The 21,766-nt window shown below is 47.3% G+C and overlaps 1 protein-coding gene across 4 annotated transcripts in view; it reads left to right on the top strand.

The window, feature by feature from the left end:
- MGAT5 (alpha-1,6-mannosylglycoprotein 6-beta-N-acetylglucosaminyltransferase) overlaps positions 1 to 21,766 on the top strand; it is a 325,833-nt gene that overhangs the window by 114,576 nt on the left and 189,491 nt on the right. For 2 of the 4 annotated variants that reach the window (XM_028101249.2, XM_088021737.1), the window contains 2 exons: positions 2,756 to 3,135; positions 20,407 to 20,571. In XM_028101249.2, the coding sequence (XP_027957050.1) occupies positions 2,895 to 3,135; positions 20,407 to 20,571 (406 nt within the window). In that variant the 5' untranslated portion in view covers positions 2,756 to 2,894. Of the gene's footprint in view, positions 1 to 2,752; positions 3,136 to 20,406; positions 20,572 to 21,766 lie in introns of all 4 variants that reach the window. The other 2 variants (XM_028101248.2, XM_088021736.1) reach the window with 1 other exon arrangement.

The raw sequence follows: 21,766 nt of genomic DNA, 5'->3' as shown, positions 1-21,766 counted from the left end.
CGAAGTGGAGTGGAGTTTTCTGTCTAAAAGTTAACAGGTAATTCCTGTATGCATTTGGGGTTCTCCCTTAAAGTAGTAAAAGAAAATTGCCCACTGACTGTCATTTTTAGTATAGTGTCTAATTTACTTGCCCTGGGAAAATCCCTTTGGCCCTGCGGTACAGTTGACTCACTGGTGTGGATTATCGAACTGGAAGCATAACCACTTCCTAAGGACCCAGGGGCAGCCCCCAGCTTTAAAGCCACCTCTCTTGGTGGCTTTAAAGCATCAGCCCCACGAGGGGCTGTTTGTTGAGTCTCCAGAGCCCAATGGCAGCAAGGGCTCAGTATATGCTATAGAATGAGTGGAGGAAAGAAAGAGGAGCAGGTGCTGCTCACGGAGCCCTCATTTGGAAGGGCCCAGTAAAGAGCTCTAGTGCCTGGAGGACACGTTGCTTGGTGAACAGGTGGTTCATTGTGTCCCTGGGGCCGACGTCTTTCTCTGACAATGTACGTGGTGGTGGTGGGCTGGGGGGGGTGCAGGGGGCTCCCTTATAGGATGTCATGGGATCCCACACAGAAACTGGCAGACAATCTATATAGACAGACAGGTGTTTTAAACTGCGGACTAGTAAGGGACATCATAAGCCACAGCAGTAGGGAAGCTGTCTGGAGCCGGTGTGAGTGGAGCTGGGGCTTGGGGAACAGGCTGGGTTTGGATGATCCGTGTGATCTGCAGAGGGCCAGCCAGGTAGGGAAAGCAGCGTGAGTGAGCACAGGGAGACCATGAAGAAGGATGTGCAAGGTTATGGTGACAGCCGACCAGCAGGTGCGGAGGGTGCGGCCGGCCGGAGGAATTGCAGTGACATGGTATTGCAGGAGGGACTTGGAACCAGGCTGTATAGACGGCATGATGGTATTGCCGTGGTGACAACATCTGTGGGCCTGGCTCAGCGGTGCTCAGACTGGGGCAGGCATCAGAATCACCTGGAAGGCTGGTTGGAGCACAGGTGGCTGCCTGCCCCCGACCCCCCAGAGTTGCTGATTTAAGTAGGTCTGGGTTGGGGCCTGAGACCGCATTTCTCCCTGATGCTTCTGCTGTGGAGTTCGGGACTGTGCTTTGAAGAGCCACTGGCCTAGAATTCAGGTGAGGTGTCAGTGATCTTTTTCTGTTAAAGGCCAATAATAAATGTTTTAGGCTTTTGAGCTACATAGGATTTCTGTCACATTTTCTTTGTTGCTTTTTACAACCCTTGAAGCTTGAATACACACATGTTGGCCATCGATAAGAAGGCTGGTGGGGAAAGATGGGTGGCATAGGGAAGGCAGGGCATGGTGTACAGAGTCCTTGGCTGTCCCGAAATTACCCCTCTGCCCCATAGCTGGCTGACTTTGGGTAAGTTAATCTCTCTGGGCCTTTGTTTCCCATCTATAAAACAGAATGATAGTAATAGTTCTTACCATCGAGGACTCTAAGAATTCAGTGAGCTAAGGCACAAAATGCATTTAGCGCGATGCCTGGGACATACCTAGAATTTATTTAGCATTTACTATTCGTAGCACTACTACCAACCACTGATGGCCGTTCACAGGTGAGGAAAACAGAGAGGAAGACCAATGCAGATCTGCCGCGTTACAGATTCTGAAAGATAATTGCTCTAAGATCTCACCATCGTTCCTTCTTAGGCTGCTTACAAGGAAGAATACTTAGAATGAAAACATATGCACCCTCTGAATAGTCCTGCTTGGAGACCATTGCTCAGCTTTTCCCCTGGCACACTTAGAAAATGGTGCCATTTGTGACCTGGCTGGTTGTTGGACCCAGGACTCTGGTTCGGGGGTAGAGAGTTTGGCCTACTTGTAACCCATTTACAACCTCTGCTTCAGCCTTATGATTGGGAAGACTTGCTTTAAGACCTTGGCCCAAATAGGGCACCCAGTAGGATCTGGCTGATGAGTATTGAAACTGTGCCTTTGTGCCTTCTAACCTCCCATTTTGCCCACAGTGTGAGTGAAAGTGAGAACTACAGGAAAGGAGGCTATCATGTGCCCCACGTTTCCTGTGCTAAATGTGCAAATGAGTGGTGAGGTACCTCTTTCACTCATGGCAGCTCGAACAGGAAGACCGCTGGGTATCCCTGGCATAGCCTCTGGTATGCACTGGTGCCTGGGTAGAGGCCGCCTGGTGGCCCTGAGAGCTTTGGCTCATCTCTCTCTCTGGATACTGCTAATGCAAGCTGCCCATGCTTACATAGTATGGGGGCTTGCTCCCCTTTCCTGGTCTAATGACCCCTCAGGAGACGCCTACTCTCTTGCTCACCTCCCCAGCTGCATGTGCTAATTCTTGCCCCAGAGCACATACTAATGACTTTGTAAGCTCAAGTTACAGGTGCACCGAAGTACCTGGTGGTGCTATGACTCCGCCCTCCACTTGGGTTTTTGCTGACATTCAGTGAAATAGCCTTCCATCTCCTCCCCGCCTTGCAAAGCAAGCTTCCTGTTTTGAACTTGGTCCAGACTGGAACAGCCCTGCTACACCTGTTAACATAGGCAGACACACATTTCCTCCTCTGTATTTGTGCAGCTTTTTTGTCGCCTAGCCAGATTTCCCCTCTCAGCTTACAGATCTGGAATCATAACATAAGATATTGAACCAGCAAATTAAGAAAAAAGGAAGTTCGCATTTTGGAGCTATTTGAGTGAAAACATGGCTCCTGGTTGGTTTCCCTGTGTTTTGCCACGACCACTCTGCTAACTTGCCCCCTTCTTCACAGCAGGATGGAAACGAGGAAAGGAAATCGGCTGACGCAGGAGCCAGAGTGAGACCGACGAGCCCACAAATCCAGCCTGCACCATGAACTTGTGTCCTCCTTCTACGTTTTAGGAGCCAAGGGCAGGTGAAGTTGCTGGAGAGCAATGGCTCTCTTTACTCCGTGGAAGCTCTCCTCTCAGAAGCTGGGCTTTTTTCTTGTGACTTTTGGCTTCATCTGGGGTATGATGCTCCTGCATTTTACCATCCAGCAGCGAACTCAGCCCGAGAGCAGCTCCATGCTGCGCGAGCAGATCCTGGACCTCAGCAAGAGGTACATCAAGGCGCTGGCGGAGGAAAATCGGAATGTGGTGGATGGGCCGTACGCCGGCGTCATGACAGCGTACGGTAAGCGCCTGGCTACTGGGGCTCCTGCGGCTTCTTTGTGGAGTGTGGCTTTGCCTTGAACGGACCCCAGAGCCTCGCCGCCTTGGTTTTGTCATGGATTGAGTGCATCTTTTGCCACTGCCTTTGCGGCAGTGAGTTGCACGCAGAGGGACACTTCTAGAAAGTTAAAGCCATGCCCTTGGGGAGCCTCTGAGTTCTTGTGCCCAGGGACTAACACCCAGCCCCAGGAGCAGGTGGGGGGGGGCGGCGCAGAACAGTTATTAGAGCTCTTGGTTGGATTTGCAGCTAGCTCTTCTTCCCTCACCACATTTCTGGATTGCATGATCTCATCTGGGAGTATGATCAGGGAATGTAGAAAAATATTGTCATTATCTTTCCCTAAACAAAACTTAATTAAGGTGGGGTGGGGTGAGGTAAGGAGGGTGGGGAGGAATGTGAGGAGGAATGAGGACTGGGGGGGGGGGGGCAGGGTGAGGTAAGGCGGGTGGGGAGAAACTCCAAGCCAAGTGTGTGTCTCCCTCCAGCCAGGACGTAGGACACTAGCGATTACGTGCTGGCTAATAGCTTTCCTCTTTGGCTTCTTGAGAGTTGACTGCTCTTGTTTCTTGCCCTTGTCTCTAATTGCCCTGACTTTGAAAGAAGTCTTACTGTACATGTTTTTTTGTGTTTTGGGTTTTTTTTTGTCAGGTACCTAAAACTGTCTTAGAAATGAGGTTGAGTGGGGAAAAAAAAAATACATACAGAATATTACTTATTTTTCTTTTGGCCAAGGTTATGCTTAATATAGAAAAAGTTGGAAGCTATAGACGTGCAGAAAATAAAACCCCCAAGAATAAAGAAAATCACATATAAATCTACTACTCTAGGAAATAACCATAATTAACACCTCAGTGTATACTTTCTGCTATCTTATATAGGCACACAAAAATATACGTGTATATGCAAAATACTTTAAAAAGCATGGATTCACAAATACAAAACAGAAATTGTAGATGAAATTTGGATCCTACTGTGTTGTGGGGAACCCACCTCCCAGCTCTCCTGTACTGACCAAGGACTTAATCCCTAGAAGATGGCCCGTCCTGTTGCTCACTGGCAAGTCTAGTCACTGAGTGGAGACCTTAGTGGCCTCAGGGTTTGGGACCCGGAGGTGTACTATAAAAGAGATGCAAAAAAGGGGTTGGTTGAGGTGGAAAATGGTGGTGTTCCACCTTGTGACCTGTCAGTCATGGACTCTGAAGTATATGGAGTTCATATGGTGTTTTCCAGAAAATGATCAGCAGCAGTTGGAAGCTTGAGTTGAAAGGCAAGAAATCATACTTAGTTTTACGTGATTTTTGTTTGTTTTTGAAAGGATCCAGGAAATTTGGTTACTTTTAAATTTCATATATAAACTTTTGGTAAGGAGAAAATGGTTGCTTTTTTTTTTATTTTTATTTTTTTAAGAGAGGTGGGGTGGGGAGGGGAACCAAGGGGATGAACAGAGTCTTAAGCAGGCCCCGGGCCCAGAGAGGAGCCCAACACGGGGCTCGATCTCAATACCCTGAGATCGTGACCTGAGCTGAAACCAAGAGTCGGACATTTAACCGACTGAGCCACCCAGGCGCCCTGAAAATGGTTGCTTTTAACACACGATGTGGAAATTCTTTTTCAGAGCCTCCTGTTGGAATGATCACACTTGTCTGCTTTTAATCTATTCAGTTTGGCGGTGTCTATAGGCATTGGCTTTCAACATGTCTAAATAAATGTCCCCCCCTTTCTTCGATCTGATGGATTAAGAAAATGAGACTCCAATTTGAGGACCCACACTGAAAACCAAGTGGTTTTTCGGAGGGTGCGTTTGAAAATTACTCATTGACTTCAGTCTTCTGTAATATTTCTCAAATACCATAGATAAACCATCAGAAAGAATAAATGAAACTGTCACCATTAATGTCATTCATGTGCAACAAGTAAATATAACCAGTAAAATAGATGCCATTTTTAAGTTTCTGGTTCTGTACGTTCCATGTTAAATATTTTGGGAGAGAGAGGAGTAGTCTGTTAGTAATTTCCTCCTTCTGTTGATCTCAGTCTGTCAAACCTTTTCCAGGGGAAAGAAGAAACCCCACACATGGTAAACTTGTAGACTTTAAGTTTTCCTAGTTGTTTTGAGTGTTCGTATTTCCTTTTTTCTGCCGAACATCTCCTAGGCTAGGCTTCCTCGACGTTCTCGGGAGCAGTGATGCGGTATTAACTTTCAACCCTGCAGACACTATATGCTGTAGAAAGTTAGCAGAACGCCAGAGTAGTCTGTTAGAATTTTGGCCGCCACATAGGAGTTTGGAGCTCAGAGGAACTACAGAACTGGGTTCCAGCTTCCTCCTTTCACAGGTGAACCTTAGCAAAGTCATTCTTCTTTTTCTCAAAAACAGCAAAGAAACAACCCAACAGGTCCCATCGGCAGATGTAACACACGCTGCTGCGTTTCTCTTGCATCTCATCGACTCAGCATGTCAATCAAAGTGCTCTTTGGGGCTGAGTCTGTGGAATTTAATTGGACTGTGCATATGTGCTCGACGCACTGGGACCATCATGTGGCGAAATCCCACTAAAACAGGGTTTGTCACGTCGGCACTCTTGGCATTTGGGGCTAGATAAATCTTTGTTGTGGGGACTGTTCATGCACTGTAGGATGCTGAGCAACATCTCTGGCGCCTGTACCCCTAGATGCCAGTAGCACCCCCCTAGTTGTGACCATCAAAAATGTGTCCAGACATGGGGGGTGGGGTGCAAAATTGCCTCCCCTCCACCTTGGAGGACTGCCACACTAAGAGTGAAACCGAAAACACAAAGAGCGTCTTGTTAGGGATGTTCCCAAGCAGATTGCTAGTTTTTGTTATTAAAAATTTGTCAGCCTGGCCTCCATTTCTCAGTTTTTGGCACCAGCGACTGGAATTGAGCAAGATGATGTGGTCCAGGGCCAGTCATGGGAAGCTGGAGAGCCTTTCTGACGGTGTGTGCTTCCCCTGGAGTCGATCAATACCAGGGGTGGGCATGTCAACAGCCAGGTAGCTCTGGTGGTTGATGTCAGGAGATGCAAAGACCACAGGATATTCAGTGGTTTAGCTGGGCTGGCACAGCAGGGATGAAGGTGCTTGAGCCAGTGGTTTGCAATCTCTTTTTTTCTGTCACAGCCAGCCCATGTACAGAGCCTGCCTAGATGCCTGCCCTGAGAGAGCGAAGAGCTGATCCCGGATGGCTGGGATCTGTGTCTGCTCTGAGTCAATCCCATTATTAGACCAAAAAAGAGAGAGAGAGAGAAAACACCTTCTTTCTCCCATCCCCATTTGGCATAATCAGAGCCTCTTAGGATGCTATAAGTGTGTCTTCAGTAGCTGGGGCAGGTATTTGAAGAATCCTAGTAGCTGACTTCAGATTATTACTGATTTTTTAGAATCCCTGACATGAGATCCTAGAGCAGAAGAGTTCAGCAAACTGTGACCTGTGGGTCAAATTTGAACCTCTGTCAGGTTGCATAAATAAACATTGATTGAAACAGAACCACTCCCATTTGTTCATAACAACTGGAATAACAGAAGCATGGTAAAACCAGGATTGTAGAGGACATCTAAAGCACGCTGATTCCATCTTTTGGTAGTCCCCATAATTCAGTCTAAAATACTCATCAGTCAGGTCGTGTCTCTCCTTGACTCAACAATTCCGCAGGACTCCCATGGTCTAAGGCCTGGGCAGCAAGCTCGCCTTGGCTGAGCCTCCTTTTTTTAGAGGTAAAGTGTTTGGAACCCTCCTCACCCCTTTGTTTGTTGTCTGTGGCTATTTTTGCACTATAATGGCGAGAACTGAGTAGTTGCCGCAGGGACTTAGCCCCAAATGTTTACTGTCTGGTCCTTCATCAATCCCTGCTCTATCCATAGGGCACTCTTTCAATGGGATTTTGCTTGGTGTCCTAAGACTCTTTCACCTCTACATTTGAATCCACCTTAAGACATCTTCATATAAGGTATACATCCAAATGTTGTGTTTCTCTGTCCTCTGGAAATGCTTTTTTTTTTTTAAATATTTATTTATTTGACAGAGAGAGCACAAGCAGGGGGAGTGGCAGGCAGAGGGAGAGGGAGAAGCAGACTCCCCGCTGAGCAAGGAGCCCGATGCAGGACTCGATCCCAGGATGCTGGGATCATGACCTGAGCCAAAGGTGGGTGCTTAACCAACTGAGCCACCCAGGCATCCCTGGAAATGCTTCTTCTGAGTGGCAGGTCAGGAGGCTAGCGGTTAAGAGCATGGGCTTTGGATGCAGCCAGAGTGGCCCAGGCCCTCGGGACGGCACACTACTTGTGGAGTGGGTATGAGCTCCTCTCTCACCATATGATTACAAGGTGTGAGTGAGGTGCTGCGTGTCAGGTGTTGCTGGTTGGAGTCAGTGGTTAATCGTCTCAGTCGTTAAGCGTCTGCCTTCGGCTCAGGTCATGATCCCAGGGTCCTGGGATCGAGCCCCGCATTGGGCTCCCTGCTCCACGGGAAGCCTGCTTCTCCCTCTCCCACTCCCCCTGCTTGTGTTCCCGCTCTCACAGTGTCTTTCTCTGTCAAATAAATAAAATCTTTAAAAAACAAAACAAAACAAAAACCGTCGTAGAGGTTGCACACAGTAATCTCCACCCCCCATCCTATTTCTGCTGATTTGAAAAGAGATTCCTGAACTTCTTTTGGGATTTGGTAATTCAGAAGTAGTGCCTGGATGATGTCCCAGGCGGCCTGTGTGGAACAGTCGGAGCATTCATTTGTGGAGTATGGAGGGCATTTCTGCGCACCCCTCTGCTGCGCCGGAGAGGGGGAGAGGGGCATGTAGAGCCGGGGCCTTCTGCAGCGCGGCCTCCACCACTTCTCCCTGGGCCGTGCCACAGGGCCCTGCCCGTCAGTGACTGCACAGGAATTGTGTCATGAGTGCTGTCACTCAACCCTCGTCAATGCCGTTCTTGTTTCTGAGGTGAATTCATCTCTGTCTCTGATGGCCTGACCCAAATTCTGATTGCCTCTTATCTCTGACACCGGCCCCATCTGCTTGTGCTCTCTGGGCAGTGAGAGATGGCCTCCCTTCATGGCCCAGCCACACCTTATGAACTGCAACCTTTCTTGCCTGTTCGCTGCTCTTCGCTGTTTCGGATGCTGGGACGCGGCTCAGGCTGAAGCAGCTGTAGGCCTTCAGCTTTTCGGCCACCGCTTCCCTGCCTGTATCCTGTTTCCCTTCTGCCAGGTTTCCCTCTTGACCTCCTACTCTGCCTCACCTCCTGTGTTCGTCCTGCTTCCCTGGACTTCGTGAGCCTCAGTTGTCCCCTTGACTGGCTGTTACCCCTCAAGCCTGGCGCTCTGCACAAGTCTGTGCGCTTTGCGGGTATATGGCAGCGCGGTCTAGGCTTTGTGCATACGGCCAGAAAAAGGCGGACGGGGGTCCCTGCTCTCATGGAGGCCATGTTCATTTTGGAGGGAAGAAATACTAAACGAGACGACATCAGACAGTAATTCCAGAAAGAAAAGTGAGGTAGGGATATGTGATTTTTTTAAAAAAGTACATGAGGCGCTACTTGGAATGAGAAGGTCAAAGAAAGCCTCTCTTAGGAGGTGTCTCGTAGCCCTTCTGATGCCAAGGAGCTGTGGGTGGGGTGGGAGGAAGCCAAGCAGGCCAGGCAGAAGGCAGGGTGTGTGCCCCAGGCCTGCATGTGCACTCTAGGGGCAGAACAGAGGTTGCTGCAAGTGAACAGCGTGAACAAGGAGCAGTGTGGATGGTGGGCAGTGCATGCAGTGGCCCTTTGGGCTCTGGATCTCAGTGTGATGGCAGGGGCAGAGAGGTGCAGGGGGGTTGATGTTCTTGTGAGTGAGCTTTGCCTGCCCCTGCCGGGGGCCTTGGTCCCTATTATCCCTCCCCCATCCCCCCACTTAACTCCTAGGCTCGGAAGAGAGGTAAAGAGGAAGAAGTTCCTCCTGTTTCCTTAAGGAGGTGGGGCTTGTGTCCTCTAGGCCCTAGAGAAGAAGGTAGGGTTTTGGTTGCTGGTCAAGGGCCAATGCATTGGGCTTCACGTGGCCCTTGTTGGCCTGGGGATGCCCATCCCTAAGACGTTAACATCATTTAGGGTTCTGCGCATAGGCCAAAGGGACACCCCCACCGTGATGCTGGTATGGCGGCCTGAGGTAGCTCCTGGTCTGTGTTGCAGACCTAGGTAACGTCTGGAGAGTCAGAGGAGCTTTTACGAGTGTTTTGTTCCACCCCTGCTATGAAAAAGAAGACAAAAAATACTTAGGTTGGATTTCACTGGAGATTAAAAAAAAAAAAAAGCCTATGAATGGTTTTTTAAAAATTTTATTTGTTTGCTTTTTTTTTTTTTTTTTTGCCTCTGTTCCTACAAATATGATCAAGGGACTGTTTTCTTGGAGGGCTGGGGTGATGTGGGGAACCACCACTGCCAAAGCAGCAGCTCTCTACCCTTATGGGAAACACACTGCTTTGGAGCAACCCTGGTAGGAATAAAAGCGCTGGGCTGTTTGGTGTGTCTGAGGAGGCCGTGGTTCCTCTAGGGGGAGGTGGCTGGTGTGATTAAAGAAAGGCCTTACTGCTTTAGAAAGTTGGCAACCTAAAACAGGCCTCTCCGGGCTTGGGGCTCTTCCAGGGATGTGTGGTGGCAGTCCCCCCCGCCTGGCACCCCCGGCAGAGCCAGGCCGAGCTCCCAAGCACGCCCAGTGCGGCTGCACGTCTGAAGAGGGCCTCGGGGGTGCCGTAGACAGGAGAACGGTCAGACAGTGTGTCTCTGGGCAGGGATTGGAGCCGCCTCTTCTGCTCCTCTCGTCCACGAGACCTGTCCTTTCCTGCCTTGTTGTTGCTTCAAGTCCTGGCTTGAGGAGAGAACGTGCATGAGGGGGTGTGACTCCTGGGCTCAGAGTATCAAGCGGGGTTGCTCACCTCAGTCTGTCAGAGTGGCCTGGGCAGACCTCACGCCACCGTGGCCGCCCTCAGGAGCCGTTGACCCTTCCTGGGTCTGTCTGGGTACCGCAGCTGTCTTCTGGGACCAGCGGCGGGGGGTAGCTGAGCATCCGCCTGTCCCCAAGTCTCCACCTCTGCTCTTCCTCCCACCCGCATGCCTCCTCTCCCCATAGCTCTCGCCGCCTCTCCTTCCGTTCTCTTTCAGGATTTCATTCTCAGTCTTACAACACTTCTTTTTTTAAGACTTTACTTATCTATTTGACAGAGAGAGACACAGAGAGGGAACACAAGCAGGGGGAGTGGGAGAGGGAGAAGCAGGCTTCCCGCGGAGCAGGGAGCCCGACGCGGGATTCGATCCCAGGACCCTGGGATCATGACCTGAGCCGAAGGCAGACGCTTAACAACTGAGCCACCCAGGCGCCCCTCAGTCTTACAACACTTAAACCACTTATTTTCGTAACACCTAAACCATCTGTCGTTGCATATTTATTGGCTCTGTTGATCGTCTCTCTCCCCCGCGGAGCATGTGAGCCACCAAAGAGCAGGGATTTTTGCCTCTCTTGTTCTCCGCTGTACCCCAGGGCTCAGCACGTGCCTGGCACTTAGTAGGAGGCAGGAGTGATCAGCAGCAGCCCCTTTGCCCTGACTCTGCCTGTGTGGGACAGTTACAGCTGGGGCTAATTGGAAAGTAAAGTTTCTAGTGCGACTGGAAAGGAGAAGAGATTCCCCATGGACTACAGGTCCAGGTGGCTCCGGATGGCTGTTGTGCTCCTGATTCTGACCCAGGAACCAGTGTTTATTCTGGATGGTCGTTAGAGAACGTTTCTGTGTGGCTGCAGGGTTCCTTACTAGGCGTGTGACCTTGGGCAGGTGAGTGACGTTTTAAAAGCCCGCCTCCTCTTTTGTAAAATGCAGGATATAATAGTATCCTTCACCTCACAGGCTTGTTGTAAGGCTTACATGTTACACGGTTTATTTAGGCACCTAGATGAGGGAAATGCGGTCATTGTTGGGCGTTATCACTAACCGTGGCCGACGTGTACCTGCATCTTTTACTCCACCAAAATTTTTCGCCAGAAGTGGACGTTTGAACATTGGGCTTCAGGAACCTGCTTATGTAGCTGTGTTCCACATTTACAGGGGATAAGACATGAGAGGAAGTAAGCTCTCCTCCAGAGGGAGGGAGGCAGGCTAGCCACTACCCTCCGGGACAAGGACAGGCAAGGCTTGTCCACCAGAATCACCAGGCCTGCCTTGACGGCACCTGTGCTGGGCCCTGCGCTGGCCAGGGTTGAGAACTGCTGCCCTGGTCCCCAGAGAGATGCTGTCCGGCTCTTCGCTGGGTCCCTTTCTAAAAGTGTGTTGGCTCTGCAGAGTGACTTTGGCATTTAAGAAACAGGAGAGGTGATTGTCATTGCCCGGTTCCAAAGAGAAGGCTTTCCTTTGTGGGCTGGGAGCTGAGCTGGACTGGGTGAGCTCACGTGGTCTTGGAAGGAGGGCAGTGCTAGCGGGTACTGTTTCTGGTACAGGTGGTAAGCAGGAAGGAGGAGTGTGCGGTGGCTGTCCTTCCTGACGGGGTGGGGGGGTGTGGGTGTGGGAGTCAGGTCGGGACCCCGTGTGACGGTGGGCTCGACCACTCAGAGCCCGAATCCATTTCTATTCTGCAAGAAGGACTACAATGCTGGACTCCTATTCCGTGCAGCTGGCTGGGTGTCAGGAAAATGAGAGAACAGCCCAAGAGCTCCGTGCTGGATATTTACAGATTCCATAATGCACTTGGTATCATCAACAGGCCAAGATGCGATTTTTTTCTCACATTCTGCTGCCTCGAAAATGCTAGAGACACCCCCTATAGCACCTCAGGAATAACATTTGCTTCTGGAACACACTGGAGTCAAAGCTGAAGTCTGCCCTTGCAGCCTAACCCAGGAGAGAACAATAGTCAGTGATACTGAGCATCTGAGCTGCCCTGTCTCTTTGAGGTGGTGGTTTAGTGCCCTTTGTGACATGGTGTGGCTGCCTGTGACAGCTGCAGCGCGAGAGCACGTCTGCGACTTTAGGTGGTTTTAAGAATTCAAATGCGGGAAGGCAGTGAGGGTCAGTCACTGAGCTGTGTCTGGGCCGGGGGTTGTCTCCTTACCTGCCATCAGGTACTTGGGGCCAGTATCTTGGGGAGGGTGGAATTCACTGCACTGGATGTACATTCAAATAGCATTTAAGCCTCCCTGATTGTCAGAGTACTGTGAATATAGAAAATGGAGAGCATGTAGACTGTAAGGCAGTGAAAAACCTTGGCCTCTCTCAGTCCTTGACCCTGGGCAGGCTTGCTTTCTCTCCTCACGTGACAGAAAAGAAGTTCATTTTCAACGGAAGCAGCTGTGTGAGTCACCATTTCCAAACTACTTAGCACAAGACAGAAGGTGCTGTCAGTACAACACACAAGGGCAAGGATGATGCCACGCCCATTTTTGTACTCTTAGAAAGAATAAAAAGTAAGATACTCCCTATCCCCAAACCCAGATAAATTTTGATTTCCCTCCAGTCCTTTTTTAAAATGCAGATACGTGCACGTGTCATTTAAAAAAATTGGAATATTTCATATACAGCTTTTTAAACTCTTCTTTGTTGTATTTCCTCATGCCATTAGATATTTTTAATGTCCATACGCTTTTTTTTTTTTCAAACCATCCATTCAATAAATAATCAGTGAGCTCCCGACAACGCCCGGTGGTGATAAACAGAGATGACAAGACACCTGCTCTGCCCTCCCTGAGTTCCAATCTAGTGATTTATTCTGTCTTATGAATGGATGGACATATGTAATTTAATCTTTTGTTGGGCATTTGGGTAGTGTCCAGTTCTTATCTATAATAAATAGCACTACAGTGTCCTTGTACATAACAAATGGACTGCCTTTTGCTTATTACTCTAACTATATTGTCTTTCTGTGGAGAGGTCACTGTGAAATTAAAAATATATAACGGATGAAACTTGACATTCTGGCAGTCAGTGGAAAGGAGAGGTTGGGGCTAATTCTTTTTTCATTAACACCTTCCTTTCTCATTAGCGCCCTGTCTTTGCTGGTTTCTCCCAAGCAGCACGTGAAGCTGCTGCTTGTTGGCGCTCTGCCTCTGGGGGCAGCCGCAGTGAAGAGGGACTTGGATTAGGAGCAAGCCCAGATGCAAATAATTTTTTTTTTTTGCTGTTCAGATACACGTCCTTGCTCATTGCACGGTTGGTTCTGTGCCAGCGAATCATGCTGGCCACACCTTCAATGTAGCCCAAGGTGGCTGTGCCCCGAGTCCTTGACTCGTGGGCTCTACAGATTCTGATGGAGTGCTTTGAGGACAAAGCCTGGTGAAGGTTGGCCTGGAGGACGGCAGGCTGGATAACCACTGCTTTGAAAGCATGTCCCAGGGGAACAGGGTGGGCTAGCATAGGCCCCAAGTGCCGCCTTTCTGGATCATTCCTCAAATACTGATTGCCTGGATAATGTGGGCAATCGGGGTTTGCTGCCCTGTGTCACAGCTTTAACCGATAGACCTATAAGCTGATAGACTTTTTCTACCAGCAGGATCCCCCTTTGTCCTGAAATCCTGTCTCTCTGGGCTCCAGCTCTGGAGGCACATCTAGCTGGCAGTGAAATCGCCTTGGCTGTCCTGCTGAAGAATGTGGCAGCATCTTCCAGCCCCTGCTCACCCCCTGGAGGCATGCTTTCTGGAAATGAAAACTCACAGAGGCTGTCAGGGCACCTGTTCTGAGATTTTTTCGATCTCGCCCTTGATCATAGCACTTCTAGTATGATAGAAAGCAAAGCTAACTTCCCCCTGAAGGACATTTTAAATGTTTTCAATTGCTTTGCTCTCATCTTCGTCGTGTACAGTAAGTTTTAGGAATACAGAATTGCGGTAGTGATGCTGGGATTAAATTTTTATGGCTAAGACTTTGAAGCACAAACAAAATTTTAAAAGCCTGTTAGTAATTGAAAATTGTAATCTTGCTGAGGACACATTTTACTGCTATAATAACTGTAAAACACAGTGATAAATTTAAAAATGTTATGCTAGAATTTGAAGGAATATTTTTGCCCTAATTTCTTTATTAAGCTCTATAGAAATTATCCTTGGGTGTGCAGACTTATTGGATAAATGGATTATCATTAAGACTAAACACAAAAATGTTCTGGTATTTAAAATTGCAATAAAACAGTTTTTGCTGGTTTAACTGTAAAATGCAAAGGTGAGAGAGAATTTCATCACCTAGAAAGGTATGATTTCCTTAGCCTTATTGGCAGGAAGACTATAGTCCATTTATTTGTTGGTTCATTATTCATCTGTTTGCTGACGTAACACGCACGTAACTGAGTACTGTAGTGTGCCAGTTGGTAAAGACACACAGATGGGCTCGACATCATCTTTGCCCTTGTGTACTGTATTGACATTATTTTTTATCTTGTGTCAAACTGTCTTGAAATAGTGACTCAAACAGCTGCTTGTTGAAGATGAACTTCTTTTCTTTCATACTGGAAGAGAAAATATGTCTATCCAGGTGAAGTGCCTAGAGAGTCCAGGGTTTTTGATTGCTTTATATTCCATTTTCATTTTGAGGCAGAAAATAGGGAAATGCGGACTCTTCGTTATTTTTAGTGTGGGAGTTGCCCAAAGAACAGTGACATCAGTGAGTCTTGAGGATGGTTGGGATATGATTTAACAAAAGCACGTGGCAGAAGCGCAGAGGTTAATCCCCGATAAGCATGCTCAGAAGCAGCAGGTCGGAGATGCCTGCTGGCTGGCAGGTCCATAGAGGTTCTTCAGAGGCAGTATGGCGCGGTAGGTAAGAGCCATTGGGTCTGGAACCAGCCTGTCTGAGATGGAACCCTTGATCTGCAGTCACCCAGGGCAGATTACTTCACCTCTCTGTGCTGTGGTTTCTCATCTATAAAATGGAGATGGGAACAGTAATATGTTCCTCATACTGTCTTGGCAGGACCCCATGAAGTAACCTGTGAGAGGTGCTGAGGACAGCAGCTGACACATGGAGCTCAGTCGGTGGCAGTGGTGGTGGGGGTTCGGAGCATAGTTGGGATAGTGAACATCAGCATCCTTCTCATCATCGTGACTTCCCAGAGTTGCACCATGTCACATAGTCACAGAGGTCACCCTCCAGTAGGTGAGGTCAGCAAGAGATAGTAGGTCACCCTTATCAGTGACTGTATTTTAGGAATCAAGGAAGACTGCCTTCTTGTTTTTTGACATTTTTTTTTTTAGTGTAGTTGACACACAATGTTACATTAGTTTCAGGTGTGTGACTTAGTGATTTGACATTATGCTGTGTTCCTCACTAGTGTAATTACCATCTGTCTCGTTACATCACTATTACAATGTTGTTGACTGTATTCCTTATGCTGCGCCATTTACTCCTGTGACTTACTCATTCCATACCTGCAAGCCTCTGTGTCCCACTCCCCTTCACGCATGGTGCTCATCCCCCACGCCCTCCTCTGTGGCAGGTGTCTGTTCTCTGTATGTGTAGGTCTGATTCCGCTTTTTGTTTTTGTTTGGTTTTTTTTTTTTTTTTAAATAAGGTATTTGTCCTTCCCAGTCTTACTTTTTCACTTAGCATAATACTCCCTAGGTCTACCCATGTTGTCTCAAATGGTATGATCTCATCTTTCCTTATGGCTGTGTAGTATTCCTTTGTGTACACCACATTTTTCTTCTCCATTTGTCTGTTAATGGGCACTTAGATTGCTTCCATAATTTGGCTATTGTAGATAATGCCACAATAAATAGAGGGGTGTGAATATCTTTTTGAATTAGTGTTTTCCCATTCTTTGGGTCAATACCCAGTAGCAGTATACTGGATTATTATTGGTATTTCTATTTTTAATTTTTTGAGGAACCCATTTTCCAGAGTGGCTGTAACCATTTGTATTAACCATCAACAGTGCATGAGGGTTCCCCTTTCTCCACATCCTCACCAACACTTGTTTGTTCTTATGTTGTTGATTTTAGCCGTTCTGACAACTGTGAGGTGATGATGTCTCATGGTACTTTTGATTTGCCTTTCGCTGATGATGAGGATGGTTGAGCATCTTTTCATGTGTCTGTCGGCCATCTGGATGTCTTCTTTGGAGAAATGTCTATTCGTGTCTTCTGCCCATTTTTTTAATTGGATTATTTGGTTTTGAGGGTATGTTACCAAAGTTCTTTGTTTGGGAGATCAACCCCTCATCGGATATACCATTTGCCAATATCTTCTCCCATTCAGTAGGTCATCTTTTTGTTTTGTTGATGGTTTCCTTCACTGTGCAAAACATTTTTATTTTGAGGTGGTCCCTATAGTTCATTTTTGCTTTTGTTTTCCTTCCCTCAGGAGACATAACTAGAAAAATGTTGTTATGGCCAATGTCAGAGAAATTAATACCTGTGCTCTCTTCTAGAGTTTTTATGATTTCAGGCCTCACATTTAGGTCTTTAATTCATTTTGAGTTTATTTTTGTGTATGGTGTAAGAAAGTGGTCTAGTTTCATCCTTTTCCATGTAGCTGTCGAGTTGTCCCTACACCATTTGTTGAAGAGCCTTTTCCCCATTCCATATTCTTGCCTTCTTTGTCATAGACTAGTGGACCATGCAGCTGTGGGTTTATTTCTGGGTTCTGTATTCTGTTCCATTGATCTATGTGCCTGTTTGTGTGCCTGTGCCATACTGTTTTGGTTACTGCAGCTTTATAGTATATCCTGAAATCTGGAATTGTGATACCTCCAGGTTTGGCCTTCTTTCTCAAGATTGCTTTGGCTATTCAGTCTTTTGTGGTTCCATACAGATTTTAGGATGATTCGTTCTAGTCCTGTGAAAAATATTGTTGGTGTTTGATAGAGATTGCGTTAAATCTGTAGATTGCTTTGGGCAGAATAGACATTTCAACAATATTCTTCCAATCCATGAGCAGGGAATATACTATCTTTCCATTTGTTTGTGTCATCTTAAGGTTGATGTGACAGTTCTGTATTCTACCTAGGGTGTACCCCACCAGTGACTGTCGCCGATAACTATGGGTTGGGGGGCTCTGTCCCATAGTCCTCTTGCCCTTTAACAGAAAGACAAGAAGTTGCAGAAGGTTACCAGCCCTTGAGAGACCATCAGCCCGGGCTGGGCCTCTGTCAGCTGCTGTAGGGAGAAGGGCTGATTCCTTCATTTTACTTCGCATATATTCGTAGCAGTGCCTCCAGTACCTTAGCTAATGGAGATCACACAGAATGCAAGTTCAGTAGCTGTTCTCACACTTCACCTGCACAAAGGGGCAGCGAGGAAGAAAGGGCTGGGAGCATATGCCTAACTCGGTGGCTCTCAAATTGGGGCATTGTGCCCCTCTCCCCCCAGGGGCATTGGCAATGTCTGGAAGCGTTTTTGGTTGTCACATAGAGGGATTGCTACTGTCATTCAGTCGCCGGAGGCCAGGGGTGCTGCCCAACACCCTTCAGTGCACGGGACATCCCTCAACAGCAACGAATTGTCTGACCCAAAGTGTCAATAGGGTCAAAGCTGAGAAAGCCTGATTTAAACCATCCTAGGGGTCCAGGGCTTCTGTGTCTAGCTCATCTCAATCGCTGGTAATAGTTAAATGCCATTTTTACCTGTGGACTGCTTGGCTGGTGATAGGGCCTTTAGGCAACGAGGCTGGAGATGGAGGGGCTTGATATCCTGTATCTGAGGGGTGGTTTTGTCACACACTGCAGCCACCTCCCAGTGGCACCACTGCCCCTATCCACATGGCTGGCCTCTGCAATCTTCACAATTCTGGAGAGGCAGCTGATGCTTTAGATGCACTGTAGGAGCAAAGCTGGTGGCTGGCTCCTCTTTCTGCCAGCGAAGGATGAGCCAGGGGTAGACTGTGAGTCACACTGACCACGGGACTGCTGCTCCTGGAGGAGAGTGAGCTCATGACCCTTTTGATCAAGTGATAAAAGTCCTCCATCACTCAGGAAGAGATTTCTTAAGGAAGGATGAGAGCATTCCCCAGAGGAAATTTTATTTTTTATTTATATGTGTAGCAGGCAATTATATAGTGCTTACCATGTACCAAGTGGTGTTCAGAACATTTTATAAAAATTAACTCATGAAGTCCACATAACAATGCAAAGAGGTAGGTTTATTCTTAGCACTCTTTGACAGATAAGGAAACAGGAGTGGAGAACAAGCACGTAAACCGAGAAACTTGGGCTCCAGAGTCTGGGCCCCTAACCACAGTGCTGTGGATGAAAGACCTTGAATTTCACGCTTAGGTTTTTTTTTCTACCTTGACTCTTGACTTCTGGCTGAGCCGCTGAGGCATCAGGGAATTAGGCCAACCTGATTCAAGTCCCCATTCCGGTTTATTATCTCTGTAGCCGTGAGCAGGTTACTTCATGTCTGTGAACCTCCGTGTTCTCCTCTGTAAAGTGAAGTCATTTTACCCGGAGGAGGTGAAGATAACGTGGGGTTTCTTAGATTTGTGTGTGTGGCATGTTATAGGCATTCAGGAAACATTAGTTCCCTTGTGCCCTTCTCTGCTATAATATTTTTAGCCCTGTCGCTCTAATGTTCTGGCCAGCTTCTTCTTACCTGTAGGGAAGAGACGGGCTGAAGAGTGAGAAATAGCCCTGGTCGGGTGTTTGTTAGAATGAAGGAACGAACCACTTCAGAGGTTAACATCGTGAAGAAGTCCGATGATCCGTTTGGGGAGAGCGGTGGGGAGGTTGTGCTTATGCCAAGTGCAGACCACCAGACTTTGAGGAGAGAGGCGTGGGTTTGCTTTCTGCTTGCAGTATTTAGTCTGCTCCAGCCATGCCTCCCATCTGTAAACCGCCAACAACACAAACTTCCATGTTCGCTACACACCTTTGTTCTGACAACTTCCCTCTCCCCCTGACAAATAGGACAGCCTGAGTGCCTTCCGGTCGAGGTTCAGGGTTGGCTGGCTGTGTTCTGGGGTTGGTGAATTAATCCGGTGTGTGCTTCTCTCCTGGCCAGGTGCGATCACCTACTCAAAGCAAGTTTGCCCTGTTCCCAGTACAAGGGAAAGTGGCAATTTTGCATTTGTCTCAGTTCAGGACTTGGCATATCCTGCTCCCCAGACGGTGCTCTTCTCCCCTGAACCACTCCCAATTCATTCATGAGGCTGAATTCTATTCACATGGATGGCTAGCCTGGTGTCCTTCTGCTTTTCTCACATGTGCAGGTCAATATATCTTTCTTTGATTATGAGTTTCCAGAGGAGAGAGGCTTAATTAATCTTCTTGTGTGTGTGGAATACCTTGTGTTCAAACTTAGGAAACACTTATGTATACATGAGGGTAAATGTCTGTCTAGAGAGAAGTGCAGCATTTAACCCACAGTCAGATGTATGAAAAAGGGAATCAACTCTTTTTTTTTTTTTAAAGATTTTATTTATTTGAGACAGAAAGAGAGTGAGTGTAGAGCACAAGCTGGGGGGAGGGGGAGAGGGAGAGGGAGAAGAAGGTTCCCAGCTGAGTAGGGAGCCTGACACAGGGCTCAATCCCCGGACCCCAGGATCATGACCTGAGCCGAAGGCAGTTGCTTAACCGACTGAGCCACCCAGGCGCCCCATGAGAATCAACTCAGGGTGAGAGAATATCCTCAGCATCTAGAACAGTGCCTAGCACATAGTAGTAGTTGTTTTGTAAATATTTCCTGAATGAATGAATGAATGAATCTGGTCTTAATTTAGGTATCTTTCTAAATCTCATTGTAGTTACATCTGAGTTAGAATCTGGAACCATAGTTTTTATTAAGTATTACCATAAGTAACCAACAGAAGTAAAGACTTGGCAAAAAGTTGGAATGTACTGGAATATTGAACACTGAAAATAATGAACTTGATCCAGAAGGTACTTCAAGACCTCTCTGCACTTAGGTGCTGTCATTCTATAGGTCAGAGCATCATGCTCTAAGAAGAAGGAATTTAATAGAGTGCTTTGATAGGATGCTAAGTAACACCGAGTTTTCTCTATTGCCCTAGTGCCTGGGAGTAATTTTATGTCACCTACTGCCAAACTCGCGTGGCGGAAGAGACCAATGTGTTTTGTACTCTCTGGGCCACTCGAAGATGGCCTCCGTCATCTTTAAGATAGAGTTTGTTTGGACACGTCTTCAAGCAGTACTTCTTGACTGTGCCACTTTTTTTTTTCTTCACGTGAGAGAGAGAGAGAGAGGAGGAGGAGGAGGGAGGGAGAGAACGCACCAGACAAACATACAGAGGCCAAAGACTTTTTTAACTATCTGCATTTTCTTTGACAGATCTGAAGAAAACTCTTGCCGTGCTATTGGATAATATCTTGCAGCGCATTGGAAAGTTGGAGTCCAAGGTGGACAATCTTGTAATCAATGGCACAGGGACAAACTCGACCAACTCCACCACAGCTGTTCCCAGCTTGGTCGCACTTGAGAAAATTAATGTGGCAGGTAAGAACGGCGGTTGTGTGCCCTGACGTGGAGCCTGACCGTGCTTTGGCCTGGGGAAAGGATAAAGGGGCACAGTGGTTCTTATTGATATAAATCCCATCAAACTTGGTATGGCTCCTCTAAAGCTGATTTTAAATTTACTTTTGATTAACATGTTAAAAGACTTTTAAAGGCCCATCATGATGTGTAAGAGCTGGTGGTTTCTGTGACATATTTCACATAATGAGCTCCTGGAATTCACTTTTAACGAGAAGATTCATAGCATGGATAAGTGGAATAGAGAGGTTATCTGGGGAGCTCATTGTCAGCTAGAGGTCCTTTCTCCTTCCCGTTTTCATCAGACAGTTTCGAAAGTCTGTCCCATGTAAGAGATTCTCTCCTTCCCGTTATTAAAGAAGAAGTCACCATTGCAGAAAAATGCATCCTGTGCATGGGGAGATGGAAATTCTGGAAATGGGACTGATAAAATAAAGGGCCCCTGCCTGATCTTGGGCTGCTTCTGTCGCCACTCCTGGACACCAACCTGCATTTCTCACTGGGATGCATTTTTGTCTAGCCCCTTCCCAAAACTGGAATCTTGGATGAGAGAAGAAGCATAGATTAAAAACAAAGCCCAGAGCACACACAGCCTGGATTGCCCATGGCTTATGTTGGATGCCCCCATTGCAGTGCCCTGGGGTTGGCCTTCGAGTCCCTGTGGCCGAGCCAGGACTTGCTCTCATTAGAGTGACAAAGCAAGGGGCCTGAGGATTAAGATGAGATGCTTTGGGTGAATGGTTGTAAAGGAGTTGTCTGCACTCCTGGTGGGGTTATCCAGTCTCTACTTAATGTATGAAATACGGAGATGGGTTGCTTTCTGCTACTTTGAAAATCAAATTTAGTGTTCTTTTGGTTTCTCTCTGCCTCTGACTTGCACTGTAGAAACATACGGACTGAAGTGGGAGGGATTCGGTTCCTTTTCTACCTCCCGGTGTCAAAACATTTAATTGTTTCCCATTATGCAAGCTTGTTGTGTCACCTTTCTGTTCTGTTCTTTGCCCTTTAGCAAGTGTTAAATTACAAAATATATTTCTAATAATCCAAAGTGTCCAACCAAAGAAAGGTATTAAAAATAACTTTTAATTACAACACAGAGGCAGTGTCATCTGGGCCATAAATCCTCTCTTCCCTGCAGTTTCCAACGGCTTCTGTAATT

The sequence above is a fragment of the Eumetopias jubatus genome, unplaced genomic scaffold (assembly GCF_037043125.1).
Source record: "Eumetopias jubatus isolate StellerSeaLion01/CBP00866 unplaced genomic scaffold, mEumJub1_p1.0 scaffold_3, whole genome shotgun sequence".
NCBI classification, from domain to species: domain Eukaryota; kingdom Metazoa; phylum Chordata; class Mammalia; order Carnivora; family Otariidae; genus Eumetopias; species Eumetopias jubatus.
Note: the sequence above shows the minus strand (reverse complement) of the source record. Positions and strands in the feature narration are given on the sequence as shown.